Source organism: Anas acuta, chromosome 5 (assembly GCF_963932015.1).
Source record: "Anas acuta chromosome 5, bAnaAcu1.1, whole genome shotgun sequence".
NCBI classification, from domain to species: Eukaryota; Metazoa; Chordata; class Aves; order Anseriformes; family Anatidae; genus Anas; species Anas acuta.
In genome coordinates, this window is record NC_088983.1 from 56,125,203 (window position 1) to 56,145,378 (window position 20,176).

The 20,176-nt window shown below is 40.4% G+C and overlaps 1 protein-coding gene and 1 long non-coding RNA gene across 3 annotated transcripts in view; one reads left to right on the top strand and one right to left on the bottom strand.

Annotated features, from left to right (window-relative positions):
• Positions 1–1,117: 1,117 nt before the first annotated feature.
• SLC5A12 (solute carrier family 5 member 12) lies at positions 1,118–16,781 on the bottom strand. Its single transcript, XM_068684995.1, has 15 exons — positions 16,150–16,781; positions 14,580–14,645; positions 13,076–13,127; positions 11,535–11,602; positions 10,317–10,471; positions 9,296–9,436; positions 8,034–8,163; positions 7,572–7,660; positions 6,987–7,099; positions 5,124–5,191; positions 4,690–4,776; positions 3,854–4,032; positions 3,654–3,757; positions 3,328–3,449; positions 1,118–2,077 (listed from the first exon to the last, which is right to left on the bottom strand). Exons 1-15 carry the CDS (start codon positions 16,504–16,506, stop codon positions 1,916–1,918), a joined length of 1,893 nt encoding a protein of 630 aa, XP_068541096.1. The 5' UTR covers positions 16,507–16,781; the 3' UTR covers positions 1,118–1,915.
• LOC137857870 (uncharacterized) overlaps positions 2,931–20,176 on the top strand; it is a 102,604-nt gene continuing 85,358 nt past the window's right edge. For both annotated transcript variants that reach the window (XR_011097316.1, XR_011097317.1), the window contains exons 1-2: positions 2,931–3,069; positions 4,697–4,933. This is a non-coding gene — a long non-coding RNA (uncharacterized lncRNA). The remainder of the gene's footprint in view (positions 3,070–4,696; positions 4,934–20,176) is intronic.

The window sequence follows — 20,176 nt, forward strand, 5'->3', positions numbered from 1 at the left end:
TAATTTCTTAAATTTAAGCTGCTGTTTGAATTGACATGTTTCTAGTTTCTTAATCTCTTTTTCTTTCCCATTCAGCTGCACAGGCTAGCTCTACTCTGGAAAGATCAATGGCTCAGGACATAAAGCATGAGAGAAGATAAGACAGCTTTAATCAACAGTGAATATTTAATCAGAATGGTAATTTTTTCTGAATTCCAATTTAGCCTTAAATCTTAGTAGAAGACTGAGTATTGAACTACTGATTAACAATTTTAGCCATTAAATATCAGGCTACGTGCTGACCTTAGCAAAAACCTCTAGAATGTCTTACTCCTTTACAAATACAAAACACATTTGGGCTCAATGTGCAGCTTTAGTTGAAACAAACCTAGTACAGAAATACAGCATTAAAGATAGATTCTTCAGCATATTTCTGCAAAGGCATTCTGAGAGAATGCGGTTCTCACTTTTTTTTTGGCCGTGAGATATAAAAGATACAGCAGTAGTGTTCACTAAGTTTTGATCTGTCTTGCTAACTGTATCAAGCAGGAACAGAAAGCATGCCACGTGAGACAACAGGCTGCCAGCCAGATTCAGCTGTAAGCTTTTATGAGATTATAAAAGTGGTGTGAAAGGGAGTAACGCAAATATTGACTTAACTCTCGGTTTGTTGACCAAGTGTCTCCCACAAGCAAGACAGTGTCACTTAGAAACTGTTATTTTTGTCTTGTAATTGAGTATCCTGGGACTGTTCCCAGAGGTAGGGCATGAATACAGATGGGATGTAGTTTGGAGGACCAGGTAAGACCATATCTTCATCATAAAGATGGTCCCTGATTGAACAAAAACAAGAACTGGCTTCTTCAGAGAAACGTGAGCTAAGTATCAGCTGAGTCTGTAAGTGGCTGAGTTGACTTTGATATTTTACATCTTTTTCATTTAATGGTGAATTTAAAAAAAAAAAATCATCCATAAGTTTATCCAGGTAAGAGGTAGTCTGTTGAGTTTGATTCACAACCTAGTGGACTAGGTACATTTTTGCAAGACATTCTACTGCAGAAATTATTTCACCTAATCGTGTGCCTTTTTAATCAAAATTCAACATGGATTCATGGATTCTTAATGAGGAAACATAAAATGTGGGTTTATTTTCTTTATTGCATACAGTTAGTAAATGGATTTTGCAGCTTAAAAAAAAAAAATACACAAACATTCAACCAAACAAAAAGCCTGAAGATAATCTTTTCAAGCTGAAAGGATGTCTTTCCAAGACTAATATGGATAAAGAACAATCCTGGATTTGAAGTAAAATCTGTTACCCTCTTCTATAGCTTTGAATAAGACATTATAAAGACATATTTGTTCCACAGAGGAAGCAAGCACGATTAACTCAGTCAACAAAAGACCAGTCTGGTCTATACAACGTTCCTGTGAGGAGGCTTTTTGTAATACCTAAGAATAGGCACATTCTAGCTCAGCTTAACCTCCATCCTTTCCCCTGAGCTCTCTCCATCAGCTGCGGAGAGAGCATGCCCTCCATCAGAGGGCAGTTCACAGTCTCACCTTAGTGAGAGACCCTAGAAGCTTATCTGAAGGCTTGCTTGTTTTATCACAAGTTCACCTTTGCACGTTTCCCTTCAATGACTAGTTACTGAACAGAGAATGTGGTATAGACGTATCGCAGCTACTTCCTAGTAGGAGTTTCCATGAAAAGATTCATGAAACATTTCTTCTGAAATAGCAGTGCTTCCAAAACCCTATTGTTTTATGATTTCCCAGTTCTGTCATGAAATTCATAAAAATCTGGCCTTTATTGCTATAGAGAGCAATTGTTCTCTCCTGGTCATCTAAAAGCTGGTAAATGCAATATAAAGAGCTCTTCATTTCTGAAGCTGGAGAAATAAAGTTTGATTAAATGTCCCTTGTTCCTCCACTTCTAGAGACGAGATTCTCTGTTCATATTAGTATAGGATTTTTCCTCAGGATTATAACCAGGTAATTGGCTTCTTTTTTCTTCATTGACACTATTCTTGAAGGTGATATCTTCTGTTCCAGTTTTATTTGTAGTAACTGTAGGTAGATTTTTTTCACAGTCCACCTGAAAAAAAGAACAAAAATACCTTAGTAGTTTGAAGAGTGCATGAACTGCTCTTTTTTTGTTTTTTTTTTTTTTTTGTGTTGCTTAGCGGGTATCATGTTACATGGTGAAATGTATTTTCCTGCAGATCCAAGTGTTTCGCTACTTAAAATGACTGTCAGACCAACAAATGTGTGCTGTTTAGTGTCCCGTCTCCCCACACTCACACCCTATCCCCCCCCAACAGTCACTGATTTTTCTCATTTCCCCATGGAAAGTCTCTAATAAAAGCAACAAATAAAAGCCACAGAAACAACTTCTCAGAACTCCTCTGTTGATGTACAAGTCTTGAAATATGTTTTTGGTGTGTTACCAATCACTGAAATTTAGTTTTTCATTACCATATTTATCTGCATTTTAGTGGTCTAATTGGCCTATACTTGCCTGAGTGGTTTCACACTGCAACAAATTAATTAATGTTGTTATTCTATATTTTAAGCAAATACAAGGGGATAAATGCACGTGTGACTTTTTTTTCCTGCTTTTGTTAACATGGGGATTTATTTCTCTGTAGAAAGTCTCAGTTGAACACCTAAAAGCCAAGTCAAACAGCTGAAGTAAATCTAGAGCCACAGCTGTTCTCCAAATTAGACCATCAAATGTAGCGTCAAACTTGATGCAAGCTGAGTGGGGAGGGACTTTATTGCCAAATACTGTGAGTCTTGCAGGCTAAAGATTACTTTCAAGATTTTGAGATACTCGTAGATGTCTCTGTACATGACTTGTATTTCTGAGCCTAGCAGATTTTGCCAAGAAGGAGCAATGTTGTTTTTGTGCAAAATGTTGCGATAGCACAAGAAAACAGGGTGCTCCTCCCTAACGACACCTGGGGAGGAGCCAATATCTCCCCCAGGTGCCTGCAGTTGCCTCTCTGCGTGATGAGCTGGCCAGGAGAATGGAAAGTTCTGCTGGCTTTGGAGGCTCGGATGGCAGCGGGAGAGCTCCATGGACATGTAAGTGCTAAAATTTCTCTTCATGTACTCGGTGGGAGGAGGCAGCAGCTGGGTGAACCCCTCGCTAGGGTGTAAAGTGCGGCTTTGTCCCTGCTCGGCCGCCTGATGGGGAGGTCAGCCCTGTCCACCCATGGGGAAATAAGTAACCTATTGCTGGCTGGAGCTGAGCCTGGGTTTGGCCCGTCTCGCTTCCAGTCACGCAGTCACCCCTGCCGTGACCGTAGCGGGCGGCTGCCACAGCTCCGCGCGAGTACTCACATCCTGGCTGTCGTGCCGCACACCGCACCACAGCAGCGTCTTGAGCCTATCGGACCAAAAGCAGAACAGGTTGCAGATGGGCTTAATTAGCACTGGGGGGATGTCTTCTCCTCTGGTAGGGCCTGAAAGGAGGAGATAGGGAAGTTGAAGGTATGGCTGTAGAAAGCTGGGTGTGAGCTCCGGGTGCCTCAGCATGAGGTGGGCCCTCAGCAGCCACGCTCCCCTCAGGCTGGGCTTCGCGAGCTGCTCACAGGGCTCCCCTGCCACTCTTCAGCCTCAGAGCTGGGTTCTTTTATAACAGGGCTTTGTTTTTGTAAAACACCAACCTGTTAGAAAGCTGATTAGCAGCCCTACGATGGCGCAGCCCAGGCAGCCGATGGCACTGAAGTAGAGGTAGGACAGCGAGTACCAAGTGTCTGCCAGCAGCGGCCTAAGGAGACATGACGGAGAGAGAAAAGCCGCTTGTAATGGCTGCTGCCATGGGGCGTGCTTGTGCTGGGCTGAGCCCATGGTGATGGGAAAATACCTGCTGGCGGCTGCTGTGGGGGCCACCGTGGTCAGCAGGCTCGTAGTGTTCGCCAGCGTGCAGTTGAGAGTCGACAGCTCCAGGGGAAGGGTCTTGGTGGCCGGCGCGGGATAAATGAAGGAGCCGATGCCAGCCCAGAAGGCCAAGGTGATCCCGGTTAGGAGGCCAACGATAGCGCCCTTGGTAGGGAGAGAAAGGAACAGTCAGAGATAGGGAGTGCATGGGAAGCACATCTCAGCAAATGTTTGTGGTTTCCCTGTCAGCATATATCATCTAGGCGCTCTCTTGGCTGAGGTGTCAAACACGGTGATCTGCTTTCCTCTAGGTAGGAGAGCTGCAGCGAAACGGTGGTGATCAAAACTACAGTGACAGAGTAGAGTCTTACTGCCAGGTAAATGTGGTGGGACCACCCATGGGGCTGTGTGAAAAGAGCTCATGCTATGCTGTACCTGAATTAAAACCCGAGTTAGTGAAGGCAGAGTGACTGAAGTCATTCTGCACTTCCCAAGGTGGATATCGGTTTGAGGGTATGGGGGGCATGTGTTATGTTGATTTTTTATGTAAAAGAGAAGAAATTAAAATATTTAATTTAAAAAAAAAAAAAAGTCAAATGTTGATCTAATTATTCCACAGTTAGGTAGAGTTAAATTCAAACTGGATACATGCAGACAGTGAGAAGGGGTTTCTAAACAGTTCTCAGGCTCTAAGTCTGATGGCCAGCTTGCACTCTAAATCCAAGTCTAAATCCACAAAATAATTTTCATGGTGGGGTCTTAACCAAAATACACTGAGGTACTTTTTGTGTTCTTTTAGTTAATAAGGATTTTTTTTCTTACCTTCCAGTTAACACAAGGAAAGATAATTCCCAGGGTAAATAATCCCAGCATGGGACCCCCACACATCCCGTGAATGGAGAGTGCAGCCTGTGGACGTAGAGAAGAGACATAAGCCTAAGGAACAGCTGGGGGAGCTTAAGCAATTCTGATTGCCATCTGCAAGTTTCAGTGAGGGAGAAAGGACAAACAGTAACTTTGACACACCATGAAAGAACTGCAATCAATATCAACTTCTTGGAAATGAGTAAGTAGCAAGAGATTTTTTATAATTCTTTTTTTTCTTAATTATTTCACTTAGCAGATGGGGAATTAAGTGTCCACAGACATTGTTCAGGTAAGCTAGCAGGCCCCAGGGATGTCAGCATTACTGGTTCAGTTCATTACATTTCAGTTTGTTAATGTTCAGTTTGTTGCATTTCTAAAGCACTAGATACCTGCACGATTCCTCCCATCAGTGATGCTGCTGCAGCCATTGAAGTGCACAAGGCGCCATATAATATACCTGGAAAAGATCAAGCAGAATGATTGTCAGTGCTGGTTCATAGTGCAGTCCATTTGTAATTGATGTAGTGTCATAAGTGACCAGGCAGCATGGAGGAATTTGCAGTATGGGTTTTGATATGTAAAGCAGACCATTAAGCACTCAGCACTGTGAAGTTATGTTGATTTTGTTGCCTGGTGGGGTTTGTTTGTTTGTTCTTATGAAGTAGAATTTAGCAGTGGAATTGCGTTAGAAGTTATGTCTCCTGTAAAAATGTTTCAGTTGCTATTGCCTTTAAATAATATTTTTAATGATCTAATGATTGAATTGAGCAATGATAAACAAAACAGCCTTTTTTTTTTTTTTTTTTCCACTTTACACCTGTTTTAACCTTGTGGTAGACAACTCTGTTGTAGAAGTCTCGAGTCAAGACTCAGCAACAGAATTTCTTATGTGCTAGCAAACCTTTGTTACTGGATGTAAAAATGGTTCTAACTGTACTAACTGTAGAAGCCAAGAAGTAAGTGGTAAATCTGGAACAAAATGTTGGAGTGGTTATGGAGACAGAGTCTTGGTTTTGCTCTTCTGTGATGTTATCAAATTCCAATAGTGGGTTATGATGCTAATACAATACTTATAAAAGGGTTATGACATTATGACATTGCTGCAATGCTTCTAAAACTTATCTTAGAAATTCAAACCATTTTGGACTTGGTTTTGACAGTTTTTCTTTTCATTTTCACATGTACATTGTCTTCTGAAAAAAATTGAAAACCTATGATTCTCTAAATTTGAACAGAAAAGTCTTATTGTGCTTCTTACTATGAAGTAATAATATTCAGTAATACTACTATAGGCCAATGTGGTAATTACACTGATATTCTTTCTGTGTTGTAAAGGAGTTTCCAGAATCTTCTCTAGTATCTTAAGTACATAAAAAAAAAAAAAAAAAAAAAAAAAAAAAAACAGAAAGATTGTGCTTTTTCATTGTTGATGCTAGCCTATATTTGTTTCTGTACCATGTGATATAGTACAGAACATGCTAAATTTTCATGAAGCATTAGACTGATGAAGGCTTAAAGGACAAGGTGGGGTTGGAAGCAGAAATGGATTTCTGAAGTGGTCAGTACAGGCACTGCCCCTCGCTAATTGCATAAGTGCTAGGTTTTCTTTGCTTTGGAGTACAGTTTCATTGTCCTATGTGATATAATGTGCAAGCTTCTGCAAGTTAGCAATGGGCTTCTTTGTTCCTACCTTTCTTCATTTTTAGCCCTTGAACTATAGACTAGCTGAAGTATCTTTAGCTTTATAGTTCAAAAGCTGTTCTAGCAATGCAGTCCTTAATTTTACTGCAAGGAAAGGAGCACAATTCTGTAGGTGCTGCATGTGTTCACTGGCAAACTTCCTGAATTCACATGACAGAGACATCACAGCTCAGTGATGTGGTTGTTCAGATGTTAGTAGACCATATTGTGATGCACAGTTACAAGAAGTATAACTTCTTGCTATTCAACTTAAGTTCCTCAGATAAGTAACTAAAATTAAGTTAAAAGCATCATCTCTGGCTTGTTCTGTGGTTAACAGAGATGTGAGAAGGAGGAAGAAGCATCTCCAGGGGGTAGAAGAGATCATAGATGGGCTGATTACTCTCTATATAAGCCTTTCTTTTGCTATAGACCAAGTAGAAAGCCTTAAGGCAATAAAGCTTCTTGCCAGAGTATATAAAATCCTGCACTATTCTTTCCTGTAATAATAGCAATTGGGAGGGACAGAGACCATTGCCTTTAAACAGATGGATTCCACTTGGGCTACCTACATAAGCCTTTGCTGATCCATGTGCTCTTCTTCTCAGAGAGGTTTGGCAAACACTGCTTGACCAAGTCTTCAAAGGTAACAGTTGCTAAAGCGTTGATGCTTGCCGCCACTGTGCTGTAGGAGAGATCAAGGATGTTAAGTAAATGCAAAGCTGAAATGAAGTTGTATTTATAGAGAAATGCCGCCTCTTTCTCAGCATTAATAGTATAAAATGTACTCTTCCTAGTCTACTTCATGCACAGATAGCCCTGAGGAAAAGCTCCTAACTATGATATTATGGCTGTCAGGTTTTCAGTTATTTCAGTAAGCTGAGCTCTTTTATGAAGAGAACAAGCATTTCCTCAGCTTTACCATACACTTTTCTTTGTATTCGTCATTTTATTCTATTCTTTTATTGGAGATAAAAGAGGTATTGGAGATATGGAGCCAAACTTTGGTATAATATAATACAACTTGGCAAAGTACTACGGCTTCTTTCTGGAATGTACTAAGAAAAACAGCTGTGTATTACATAGTGTTTCTTGTTTTGGCCCCGTTCTGTGTCCTCAAGGAATCAGTGGTGTGTAGCTAAAATGTAACTTCATACCTCAGCGTTCCACTGAATGCACAGGCAACAAATAGTCCTGGGACTCCTGGCATCGAGGAAAAGATGTCCATAACAAAATATGGCATGAGCTGGGACAGAAGACCAACATCAGAAATCAGTTAAGATTTTCCTGGGTAACAGAAGAGAAGTAGCTGCTTCTGATCATGCTGCTTAATTCTGGTTTTGTTCCAGCTAACAAGTCATGTCAGATTTTGAGAAAAGCCTCAATTGTGTAGCAAAAACACTCCATTGGATTAGTACTGCAGGAGTGTTAGAATATATGGATACTAGCCCTGATTCAGCAATCACCTCAGTGCCTGCAGAGTGACACAAAGCATCCCACAAAATCTAAATGGTCTTTACTCATGCAATATCTGTGCCCAAAGCAGCTCCAAATAATAATAATCTTATAATAATAATAATAATAATTTTAGAAATAATAATTATAATAAGTATCTATACCTGATCAGGAGCTGAAATGAAACCAGCAGTCCAAGGGTCACAATTCTTGTAGTGAGAATACATCACTAAACCACAAAATACTGCACACACCAGGACTATCCAAAGTCCCAATAAATTCAGGTAAAGTGCTCTAGAACAGAAGAGAAATTCTATTTAACAAATGATAAATAGAGGAAAAATATGTTATATGTTAATTATCCATAATTTTTTGAGACACCTTGATCAAAGTTAGCTGTACTACAAAAAAAAAAAAAGTGAAAAACACAGCCTGTTCATGCTATACAGCAAAAATACATGTTCTAGGTCGTGATGTACCATTGGAAGAGATTCATGCAAAGCCAGTAACTGTTCTATGCAGCACAGGCTGCACCAGACCCTGGGGCTGTCCCTCCTCTCACTTGTATGAGAGGATTTTTGTCTGTTTGGAGTTGTTGCTCTTCTCCCTTTAAGATGTACAGAATATTATTTTGCATGGATTCCATTGTGGTTGTGATGCTATTGTGTGAAGCAACGTGCTTTTCTTTTTTAGTCAGGGAAATGGACATGAATGGTAGCATCTGCTAGGGAGGTTGTGTGACTGTGATTCAGTACTTCTGTAGTTCCAGGAAGCTGCCAGGTATTATACAGCCTTCATTGTGTTTGGTCATCACCTTTCACAAGGTCCCTGGCTAGGGCCAATTCCAGTTCAGAGCTATGCTTCTGGGACTTTCACTATTATCCAGTAAGTTTCACTATTCTCCAGTAATGCTGTTTTTTTGTTTTTGTTTTGTTGTTGTTTGTTTGTTTGTTTGTTTTTGTTTGTTTGTTTTGTGTTGTGTTTGTTGTTGTTGTTGTTTTTAAATGTATCTTTTATACTTTTAATCATTCATGATCCCATTTTATTTAGACGATGCCTTGTTCTATCGTACTCCATTAACTGATTAACCAATATCAATAAAATACAATATGGATAGGATTCCTGAAAGAACGCTTTTCCAAAAAAGGTACAGTCAGTGCTTCTTTGGGTGTCGTATCCAAACTCTGCAGCTGAAGATGAATTTGGCAGCTTGACACCAGATAAATGAACTGCAAATTTAGCTTACCTACTTTACTTTCTTAATGTATTTTATGTAGTTTAGGACCAGAGGGAAAAGACTGATAGGCCAAAGTTGGCTAACTACCACCCAACATTGTTCCAATATTTATTTAGACAAACTGTTGGTATAATTCCATGTCTGTCAGTATGCTTGATTGCTAGGATAGATTAAGGATAGGCAACTTACATCTTAGCATGCTTCTCGGATTTGCAAGAAATGCATCTCTGTATTGTGGACTGATTAACTCCATAGAGCCCCAGCCATGTAAATGCTCCGCCAACAACAATTGTCCAAAAGGTATGTCGTCTTAAGGGATCTACATCAAAGCTACAAAAGAAAAAGAGAAGCAGTTCACTTACTGCAACAGAGTTTCATTCAGCAAGAGGTAGATGATTAGGTAGGACTAAGAAATAAATAACATCTAGAAGGTTTATGTTGAAATTTCAGATCTTCATGTTACACCAAACAACCGGCAAACCATCCTGCCTGGGACCCCATTATCAGCAAGCAATAAAGCCATACACTAAACTCTTAAAAATCCTCCAAGCTTTTAGTTACATCATCCTGAAGTATCATTTTCTTTAAAAGATATTGCTTCAGCTGCAGTGTTATCTTTTTTTTTTAACAATGAAATTTCATTACTCAGCAATTCTAACCATTACAAGAACATCTTTCTGTCTTACATCTGTCTTCTTTGCAATTCTGTTAATACGTGTTGCAGATAACATTTGACCTTGCTGCTATTTTCTGTCAGTGACTTGCCTTGATCAATGAACTTTTCAGTCAATGCCCCAAACAGCAAAATGAAGGGAAGTTTGCTATCCGAGTGCATTGGTTCCCCATTTCTAACTGCTGTGGTGAGTGTACGTCAGATAAAGTGCCTTTTCTATGAACAGAAAATGGCAGATGTGTATGACTGGAAGGAATTATTGGGTAGGTTTGTAACTACACAAAGAAAAATGCTGGAGCTTCCTTTGAGTTCAGTAGGACTTTCATTTCTTCAGAGTAGGTAATGAAAAGAGGAATTTCTCTCTCCTTGGAAGTCAACTACATTCCCAAGAACTGAAGAAATAAGGACGAGGCTTTTCTGAGATAGTTGCCTGTTAGTATGTAACTATAGCATGGTAGAGTATTTGTGTTTTGGTCAGAATAGGGTTTCTATACGCCAAGGGTACAAAAATAAAAGGTTTGAACCATTGTTTCTTACTCAAATATGCTTAGTCGTGATCCTTCATAGGCATCTTCCCAGACCTTGGTCGATCCACCACTCAGAATAGTTCCTCGAATCAAGACCGTCACGAAGCCAGCCACCATAACCACCATTTGAAATGCATCAGTCCAGACAACGGCTTTTAATCCTCCCTGAAACAAACAGAAACTGTATGTTCTCATCTTCTTTCTTGTCTCTCAAATATAGTGGCAAGTCAAAGTACACCTTATTTGAGGAGCTCATGGACTACTGTCTATCTAGCAAATCAGACCTTTTCTTAAACTTCCTTTATATCCTCCCACAAAGGTTGTATTTCTGCAGATCAAATGATGAGATGGAGCCTAAACGGCTTGTCCAGAATCCAGAAGTCCAGAATCGTATGAGAATATCTGACCTCCAGTTAAATGTTTTTTTTCTGCCTTCTTAATATGTATTTGAAGAATATATCATGGTGTGGAACAAGCTTAGGGAGTACAACTTGGCTGATGGTTGTACTTCCCATAGCAATCTTTATACTTCTTAAAGCCCAGTGGACCGTGATTAGACTAATGACACAGAATACCCCCCAGAATGTTTGCAGCTCAGCTTTCTTCTGTAGATACTTTCATATTTTATCAAATCTGTGCTAAAGCAGCATAAGTAGTATTTCCAGCATGGGTTGAAATACTGACAAACTTCATCAGTGGTAGTAATGTCATGACAACTAGAAATTGCATGTATCCTGAGCCTAAGTGCTCTGCCACTTCCACTGCAGTGTTTATCTTGTTTTTGTTACCCAAACTCTCACAGGGCTTCCTCTCAGAAGCAAAGCTCTCTCCATGACCTGTTGGCCATCCTTCCTAGGTTTATCACTCTACACTTGATCTGGGGTGACGCCAGAGGCGTTTTTCATTACGGTGTTTTTCAGTCTGTAACTTGTAAAAGATAAAGTGAAACACCTCAAAAGATATAGTATGGTAAGGGAAGGTTATCACTTCCTTAACTGCACTCTGACTTAAACCTTGAGACATATAGCAGAGTATTTGAGAGATTTTTTTCCCCTCCAAATAGACTTATTTATACCACAGTCTGAAAGAAATTTCTCTCATGTTCTAGTACTTGAAACACACAGACCATGTTTAGAAACCTTACCTCTGTTATAGGCTATCATGTTGAATTAAGGATGGTTCAATTAAAAATCTGTATTTAAGCTGTTTGGTTGTGCATGTTACATACCAGAGTGCAATAGAAAGTGCAGACAATTCCTGTTGCAACAACGGAGCCCCAGAGATCAAATCCAGTGACTGCGAAATCAAAGAAAAACAACTGGTTAGCAAAATGGGGGTAGGCTATCTGGATGGTAACAGAAAAGCTGTGTTCCTTTAGCCCTGGAAGGATGAACTTAACTTAAATAATTTTTCATCTCTGTGTTTGTTAGGAGCTTTGCTGGATTGTTCAGGTTTCTTAACCCTACTAGACGCTGCTTTGCATTGTTGTTTTCTTGCAAGTTAGCTTTCAAGTGTGCAAAAGTAATGCATTAGAATAAAAGCAAAAAAAAATATAATCTATTCCCTGTGATTAGGAATAGCTTAGTGCTAAACCATACTGCTGATGAATTGTTTTAATGCATAGTATTTTGCAAGTACATTTCACTTCACAAAGTTTCTATATAAAATGTAGAAACTTCAGTTGGGTTATAATGAAATATCTCCCATCAGGCACAGTTTGTGAGACCACATCTACTTATAAAGGTTCTGTTAGAAAGAAGATTAGTATGACCTAATTATGAACACAAACTTTGGCGACTCACATCTGTCGCGTAACATACAGCTGAGCTCCAGAGGGAGGAAATGTGACAGCATGTGAAAGGTGGTATCAGACAAATCAAATGCAACTTGGATGATGAACAATGCAAAGAACCTCCTAATCTCTTCCAAATCAATCTTAATTAAATCAGGTATGCCAGGAGTTAGGCTCGGGTGGTTCCCTATGCTCTGTAATAGTAAATTCACTAATCCTTTCTATGGTGATGGATGCTGTATGCCTGGTTTTCAAGATGAATGAAAGAAGTATGTGAAGTAGCTCAGCATCCAGCTACAAGGAAAGGGCTTAGGCCCATGGGAATCAGAATGAGAGTTCAAATTTTGGCATCGTGTCAAAAATGCAGTAGGATCTTTCAACATAACCATTACCTCCAGGAGCTCAACTTTCATCTTGCCTGAAAGATTACATCCCTGCCAGAAAAAATTCCCTCAGCATCCATAGGGGCATTAACTCAGTATCATCCCTAAATGAAACTGCTCCCAGCTGCTTTAATGACTGGTAAGATGCCTTACTCTCCCACATCTCTACACGCAGCTGTGCAATTGCAAACACCTTGAGACAGAAGAATCTCAGCTTTGTGCCTTAGGTACTAACAGTAATAGCAGCACAGGGAGACAGGGAATGGAGGAATCAAAGTACAGAATACGGTCTTGGATCGTCAGCTTGTACTGTGAACTTTGTCAGGATGTTGAGAAATTGCTCATCGCTAACTTCTTTGCGTTGTTACTAAGTGCAGAGCAGAACAGAACAGCAAATGTTGGGCACAGGCTACTTTACTGGTGTGAGAGGGGCCTCGTGAGTTAGAAACTGAGAGCTTCTAGGTGCAGGCAAAAACCTTGCTACAGAAGTTTTGACAGCTTTTTTGTTAGATGATTCTTATCCACTTCCCTCACTTTAGTTACTCTGCTTGTGGTGTGGTTATTTGAGGTAGCCATGTAGGCATGGAAACTCACCTTGGTTGAGAGCCAGTGATGGAGCATAAACCACTATTCCTGTGTAAAGGATCTGAAGGAGAAAAAGTTCATGAAACACAAGTGTATGTGAGTTATCAGTGATAATGCTTCTATTTAGAAAGGGGCTTAGAGCAGAATACCAGATCTGGAGGCTTTTTTAGATCATTTTGTATTATTTTCTGTTTCTATCTTTACAAGATAAAAATGCTTGTTTTAACTCCTTTCTCATGGAAGGACTATTATCCATCTTGATATTTCTTACTTCATTCATTGCTAAGATGAGTAGATGTCCAAAATGTTCTCATCAAATACAGGGAGGAGGACTGAGTAAAACACAGTGATGGGCGAGTAGCTTGTATTGGATTTGGGAAATAAAACTTTGCTTGTTCAGCTGCTTGCAAAGTAGCGAACGTGATGCCCTTCATGTATATGTTCTGACAGACTGAGAGTGAAACCATCTGAAAGCAAATGAGCATTTGTATCTAATGATAAAGGTCCTAGAATTAATAAAAATGGATTGGAAGTAAAAAGAAATGTCACCCGGTGTCCCAAAGGTTTTCATTGAATACATTATTAATATTTTGAGAAACCTGGTGAACATTTATATCCAAGGGCAAAAAAAAGCTGTTTGATGTTTACAGTGGTGTTTTGGGTCGCTCCGCAAGTGTTTTTTGGGGTAAGTAAAGCTAGTCTCCGCTCAGCCTCTCTGCCCAACAGCCAGGAAAGTTATGATTTATTTTATCTGTACATGCAGAAGTGTGGACTGGCTGTCTAGTCAGTGCTGTATGGTAACGTAGAGCAGTCTATAAATGTGGAAGTCTGTACACGCTAAGCAGTGATTTCTGCCCTGTGGTCTGTTGGGCTTTGACCCTGAGACCTGTTGATGGGATCAAGCATTTTGGGACCGGGGCTTGGCTGACCCTACCCCTCCTGCTGCCTTGGAGCAGCTGGGCAGGCATTGCCAACTCATCTGCCTCTCCCTTGTCCTGGGCAGAGGCTGGGAGGAAACCCCAGCTGCCTCCTCGAAGGGTTGCCACTGGGACCATCACAGGGCTGGAGCCATCTGGGCATCCCCCAGGAGGTACCACATGCAGCAGCCTTGCACTGGGATAGCCTCATCCCAGTGTTGTAAATGGGTAACAGTTGCACTATGTGCACCTAATATGGCTCATCTAGTTTCTCAAGAAAGACATAAGTCACTCTCTTGGACAGAGAGGGATTTCAAGGAAACAGCGGGACCAGGAATTTGAGAAGATATGCCAGTTTAGGAGAACATCCGAGTGTTAAAGACAAAAAGAATGACATTTTTAATCATAAGCAGGAAGAAGAAAGTAGGAAAGCAACTATCCTTTCTTTTTAACATTCACAGTCCAACTACAAAAAAAAGGAAAGCTCATTAAAGTATCTCATTAAAAAAAAAAAAAAAAGTGCAGTCTGACATGAGTACTTCAAAATAAATATGTTGAGTGAAATTATCACAAACCAAGAGGCAATATCTTCTTACCGTCTGCAGGATGTAGATCAGTGTTGCAGCGAGACGGACGATCTTGTTAAATCTTAACTCCAAATACTAGGAAAGAGGAATTTCAGTAAATTGCACATGTAGCATCTGTGACACAGCTATTAACCTTCTGTTCTCCCTAAGTAACAGCTTGCTGTGCAAGTAAAACTACTGGCAACTGACTCTACTGCTGTGAGTAATGAACAGGAGAGCATAATTGCTATCACACATAGAGATAATTACATTTCAGAAATCTATTCCTTCACAAAATGTAGTTGAAATTATATGCTGGGCTGCAGTATTCAGTATCTGTTTGTACTGGAAATACCTGAAAAAGCCCAGAAGCTACAAAGAAAAAGAAACTTAAAACTTGAAATGGAAGTATATTCCGACTGTTGGAAGAGGAAACTCAAGGTCATCTCTAATTGAGTGGTGGAGCAGATGGAGGAGCAGCAATGTAGAGGCCTTTGCTGCCCCCAAACTAAGCTGGCTTTGTCATTTGCTTTGTCTTAATCTAAAACCCAATCTGCCTATGACCTACAAGTCGGGTTCTTCCAGGCTCCCGTGGGATGTAGTGAGGTGTTCCTTATTATCGTGCGACTTAAACGCGAGCTCTAGCTCCAAAAGCCCAGATTTGAAACCAGAATCACCACCTAACATCTCTACATAGAGTTGACTAAAAGATCAAGTCTGCGTTGCTAAAGATGTGGCAGCCCTGTGTGGGCTGGGTCTCTTCCTAGGCCCTGACCCTGTGCATTCATCATCAGACACTGGGTACAAGCCTTTACACGTCTCTAGGCATAATATTTTAAAAGCGGCCTGTTTCTCACTAATTTTGTTCATGATAATCTCTTTTGTCTCTTGCATAATAAGCCTCACACTTTGCTGTACAAATTAATAGCTTATTTATGTAACTTGACTTGTTTCCAAAATTAATTCAGGAGTTCGCTAGCCATCTTTCCAGTATGCTTCAAGGGGGTGTGATTGCCATGACACCTCCCGTGGTTCAGATAAGGAAAAGTAATTCTCAGATCTTGCATCAAAACCAGCTAGAAAATGCAGTCAGATCTAGTAGTGGAAATAGATGGTTAGTTTTATTTTTTACTGCCCGTCACTGAAATACTCCCAAATACCCTGGCAGAACTGTTTGACAGGACAGAAGTTTCTCAGAAAGGTTTGGGCACAGAGAACAAGGGCAGCCTTCACGTTACGAAGAAGCTCCTTCTGAACTAACATGGCTTTGCTCATTCAATCCTTGCTCAGCCAAAACTTCCCATAAACATGAGCAGCAAAATCTACAGCAGGTTATTAAAGGGGCTGTAGGGGTTCCCAAATATACAAAAGAGTTTCAAAATTTAATTTCTGCCTTCAAGTTATGTAGTAACTAACTAGTTTGTATAATGCAACCCATTTTTTAGTATAATTCTCGTATTAGTACATTTGTTCTGTAAAATATTGCAGAAAGTCTTCTGTCATGGATTGTTCTCTAGAAATATCTATATTTCTCATGCTGTCTTTTATAGTGGAATAAAAGCCATTCAAAATATATATTTATATACATATATTTACTTACCTCATAAGTGCTTGTAATGCCGGATCGGTAAAATACAGGTAGAAAAAGCTCAGCAGTAAAAATGATGACAATGGTATACGAAAGAAAGAAAAGGACGAAGGCTGCCCCGTAGCGATAAACTTCAGAGGGTGTCCCCAGCACTGTCACTGCTGACATGAAACTGGATGTGAGAGAGAAAGCTATTGGTCCATAGGACATCTGCTTACCGCCCACCAAAAATTCCTTGGAGGTTTTCTTTTTTCTCCCTTTAATTGCAAAAAAGACTCCAATGCTAGCACATACTAAAAATAGTAGAGCAAAAACAACATAGTCCCAAACCACAAACTTGTTAATTTCTGGAGCTATAAAGTTCGACATAGCACCAGCTGGGCAATTCTCTGATAGAGGATTCTGATATACTGCAGCTGGTGCTCCGAGCAGATCTACTCTTAGCAGCAAAGGTGTAGCTTATCTACAGCTTATCAACGACAAATAATAAACAGACTATTCTGCTATGGACTTTTTTATCCTGGTCACCTCTGATGAGGAAAGAAAAAAAAAAAAGGCTGGGTATGAATTGGGAAGGTGCTGCATGCACTTAGACCCTAGTGCTACTGATGTTTCTGGCAGGCTGGGCTGGGGGATGTAGCTGTGAAACCTGTACTACACTCCCTTTTTATCTGCGAGGTTTTAATTTATGGTTAAATATTAGCCTGACAGATTGACTTGATCTGACTCTTTTCTGACCTCTCAGCATTTTTAAATAATAAAATGAGAGCAATAAAAAAATAAATAAAGGAGAGGGAAATGAAGGAAAGCTCGTTGTACAGACCTATGACCCTACTGGTGAGTTTGTTTTCGAAGCAGCAATTCCTTCATATGGTTAAAATCTAAACTTGAGCATCAGCGATAGGGTTCGCACTTGTCCTCTGGCATTTTAGGTGTGTTCCTTGATAGACGCTCTGCCCTGGAGAACCAGAGGCTTTTAATGATGCAAAGTAACTCTTAACGCTTCCCTCAACCCCATAGCCCACTTGCTGGGTGACCTGATGTGTTTGGCTACCCCAGCAATGTCAGAACCAAAACGTCCTGAAAAGCCAGCACAGACAGAAAGGGGCCGTGCTGTGTTTGAGGGCGACTTTCATTGACCACCTGAGCTTCGCTGTTGGCTACTAAGAGCAGTTTTACTTATAGCTCATATGGGTTTGTGTGAGAGGTGCTGATTTCATTTTTCCATGGACAGCTTGGTCAGACCTGCAGGGCCAAAGAGAAGCAGCTTAGACAATAGCAACACTTCTTAACTACATCTTTGCCATAACTTCTGGAATTCAATTAATTAGGTTTTCCTAGTGTGTTTTTTTGTTTGTTGAAGTAGGTAAATACTAATTCAGCCGCAGCCTACAGCACAGCAATACGTTTTTCCAAAGTGGACAATGACTTCTCATCCCAAAAGATGAACTTCTTCTAGAAAGAGACTGTGTGTGCAGTCATAGCCCTGGGGTGAGGGTCAATTGTAGGGATGCTCACAGGAGATGCAGTAGCCTGGGGTGGCCTTTAATAGCCCAAGTCCTTCTTTTCAGCCTTGTCTTGGCTGGGGATGGATGCACACCACCACACCTACTTAAGTTATCCATAAACTGAGGTGGTCTTGCTGTGTTGGTTGTACCCAGCAAGTTAGTAGGCATCCAGAACTGATGTTTTGCCTGATCCTGTCCATCCCTTCAGGAGAAGGAGAAGTACATGGACAGCCACCCTCAGCTCCTGGTGCAGAGTCAAAGCAAATCCAGCCTGTGGCTGGATCTGACTTTCCCCTCTGTCTGTGTGTTCTGCAGAGGATGGACAGTTTTTGCAGTTAATTTCAGCAAGATTGAGTATAAAGGGGGTTGGCCAAGCCTGTTGCCGCTGAAGAGCGTGAGTTTAAAAAAGACCGTGCAAAGATATTTCTCAAAAGGCAATGCTCCGTCTATAGCTGAAAAACGTTTAGTCCCCAGAAGTTTTTAAAAAGTGAAGAACACATTTGTGAGGTCTATCCAGGCCATTGAGGAAGCTGGGCTATTAATTAAAGACATGTTTGTTGCCACAGCAACTGCTTGTGTGCTGGAACCCGCAGTTAGCACAATGGAGGGACCAGATGAGAGAGCAATAAACCAACTTGTGTTCAATCAAAGCGAGCCGTTATAGGTAGTGCTCTGTAAACTCATCTGACCGCCCTACAGTAATTTGTTTATCTAAGTGTACCCCATCACTGGTTAATATTTCTCTTTTGTACAGAACATGTCTTAAGGTGTGTCCACTTTCAAAAAAGCATTAACTTTCACTTGCCAGGTTTTCTTCTGCTTTTTTTTTTCTTTCTTCTTCCTCTCCGTATAACTGCAAGAGCATGGACATTTGCTGCAGGTTTGGGATTTTGATTCATACCTACAGAGTCTGATTAATAAATGTCTTTGGCAACGGTAAAAGCCATGCCATTACAATGGCAAGGTTCTGGGGTCAAACATCAACCCAGGCTGGCAGGAGGCCGATTTAATGGGGTATGGATGCAGGCATGTAGGGCTAAGTGAGCAGAGCGTCTGCGTGCCTCTTCCTGTGCACCACGGCTCAGTGACGACAACGACGACACGTGAATTCACAAAAAGCTGTAAAGAAATGAACTTGTGGGTATTTCCTCTTAAAAGTGGGCCACTAAACTGCATCTCGTGTAGTATGGCAGCAACAGTCTAAAGTTGAAAAGGGTGAAAAACTGTTTGTGGTTTGTAGGGCCTGGGATTGAAAACAGTAATAAAAAAGCAGCAATCTGGGTCAGGAGATTTCTGTGCCAGTCATGTTACAAGAGCAAATGTAAGTGAAAGATCACCATAACGTCTCTTCTAGGAAAAGAAGTATATTGTAACATATTATTACTGTCTTGAGAACATTATTAAGATGGTCTGTTTGCCATTAAAAAGTGCTGCTAATTAGCAGTTGGGCCAACCGTGCTGTCACCCAATTACAAATAAAGCTGCCTGTTGGCTAATACGGGCTCCACACACAAGAATTTGGGTTTGATTCCAGGAAGCTTTTCCAAGTAGTAATATTCCTATTAGCATAAATGTAGGCCTACAGCGATCTCTTTTGATTTGTGTTTTTTGATTGTGTTTTTTTTAGTAGTCTTTTGAGAAGAAAAGTATTTTGGAGTGATAGTGTTCTGCACAAAAAGTAGGCAAAAGTCAATGAACAATAAACTGGAAATCAAGTTAGAAATGTCACCTGTATGTTTAGCATGCTATAGCCCTCTGATATATTTTCAGCATATCTTCATGGTATTGTTCAGAAAAGACTACATTCCACTTTAAATAAAGGAGAGCTTAGAGCTTAATAAAATTTCTAAAGGAGATATATCACATTAAATCAGTACCAAAGCACTTGTTATTCTCTTGATGAGAATATCCTCAGCTGGGAATAATTGAAATTGTATTTCCTCGGAAAATATGATAGTTTTATGTGGTTTTTTTTGTGGAAACCCATGTGAAATGGAAGTTTCATTTAGCCAGGACAGCCCAAGGAAGCAGCTTGATACCTTCAAGTTTCCATATAACCCTTCTACTAAAGACTGAACAACAAAAACTGTCTCGAGCATTTAGATTTTCCTCTCAAGGCTGTTTGCAGCTGGATGGGTATCCAGGGCTGAATTACACGTGTCAGGAGCGTGAAGATCCTGGTTCTGCAATATGATTCTCACAGTTGTCAAAACCTGTTGCTGCACAGGTTAATGGAGCGAGGCCACGAGTGCACGAAGCAGTTGTGTTTGGGGCGACCTTCACCTTTGTAGCCAACTGTGTCTTGGCTTTTTTCTGTGAGCAGAGGTATGAGAAGAGTTAGACTGATAAAGCATCTGTTAGATTCTTCTGTCTGGATTGATAATATTTAAGCACTTGTTAGATTCTTTCATCGTATTAAATTCACTTAGCCACAATTATTTATTAGCAATTATTTCATTTAAAAGCTTTGCTTTAGAGACTCCATTAAAGCACGAGGAAAATCCTCCTGCTATTAATTCAATGGCTGCAGT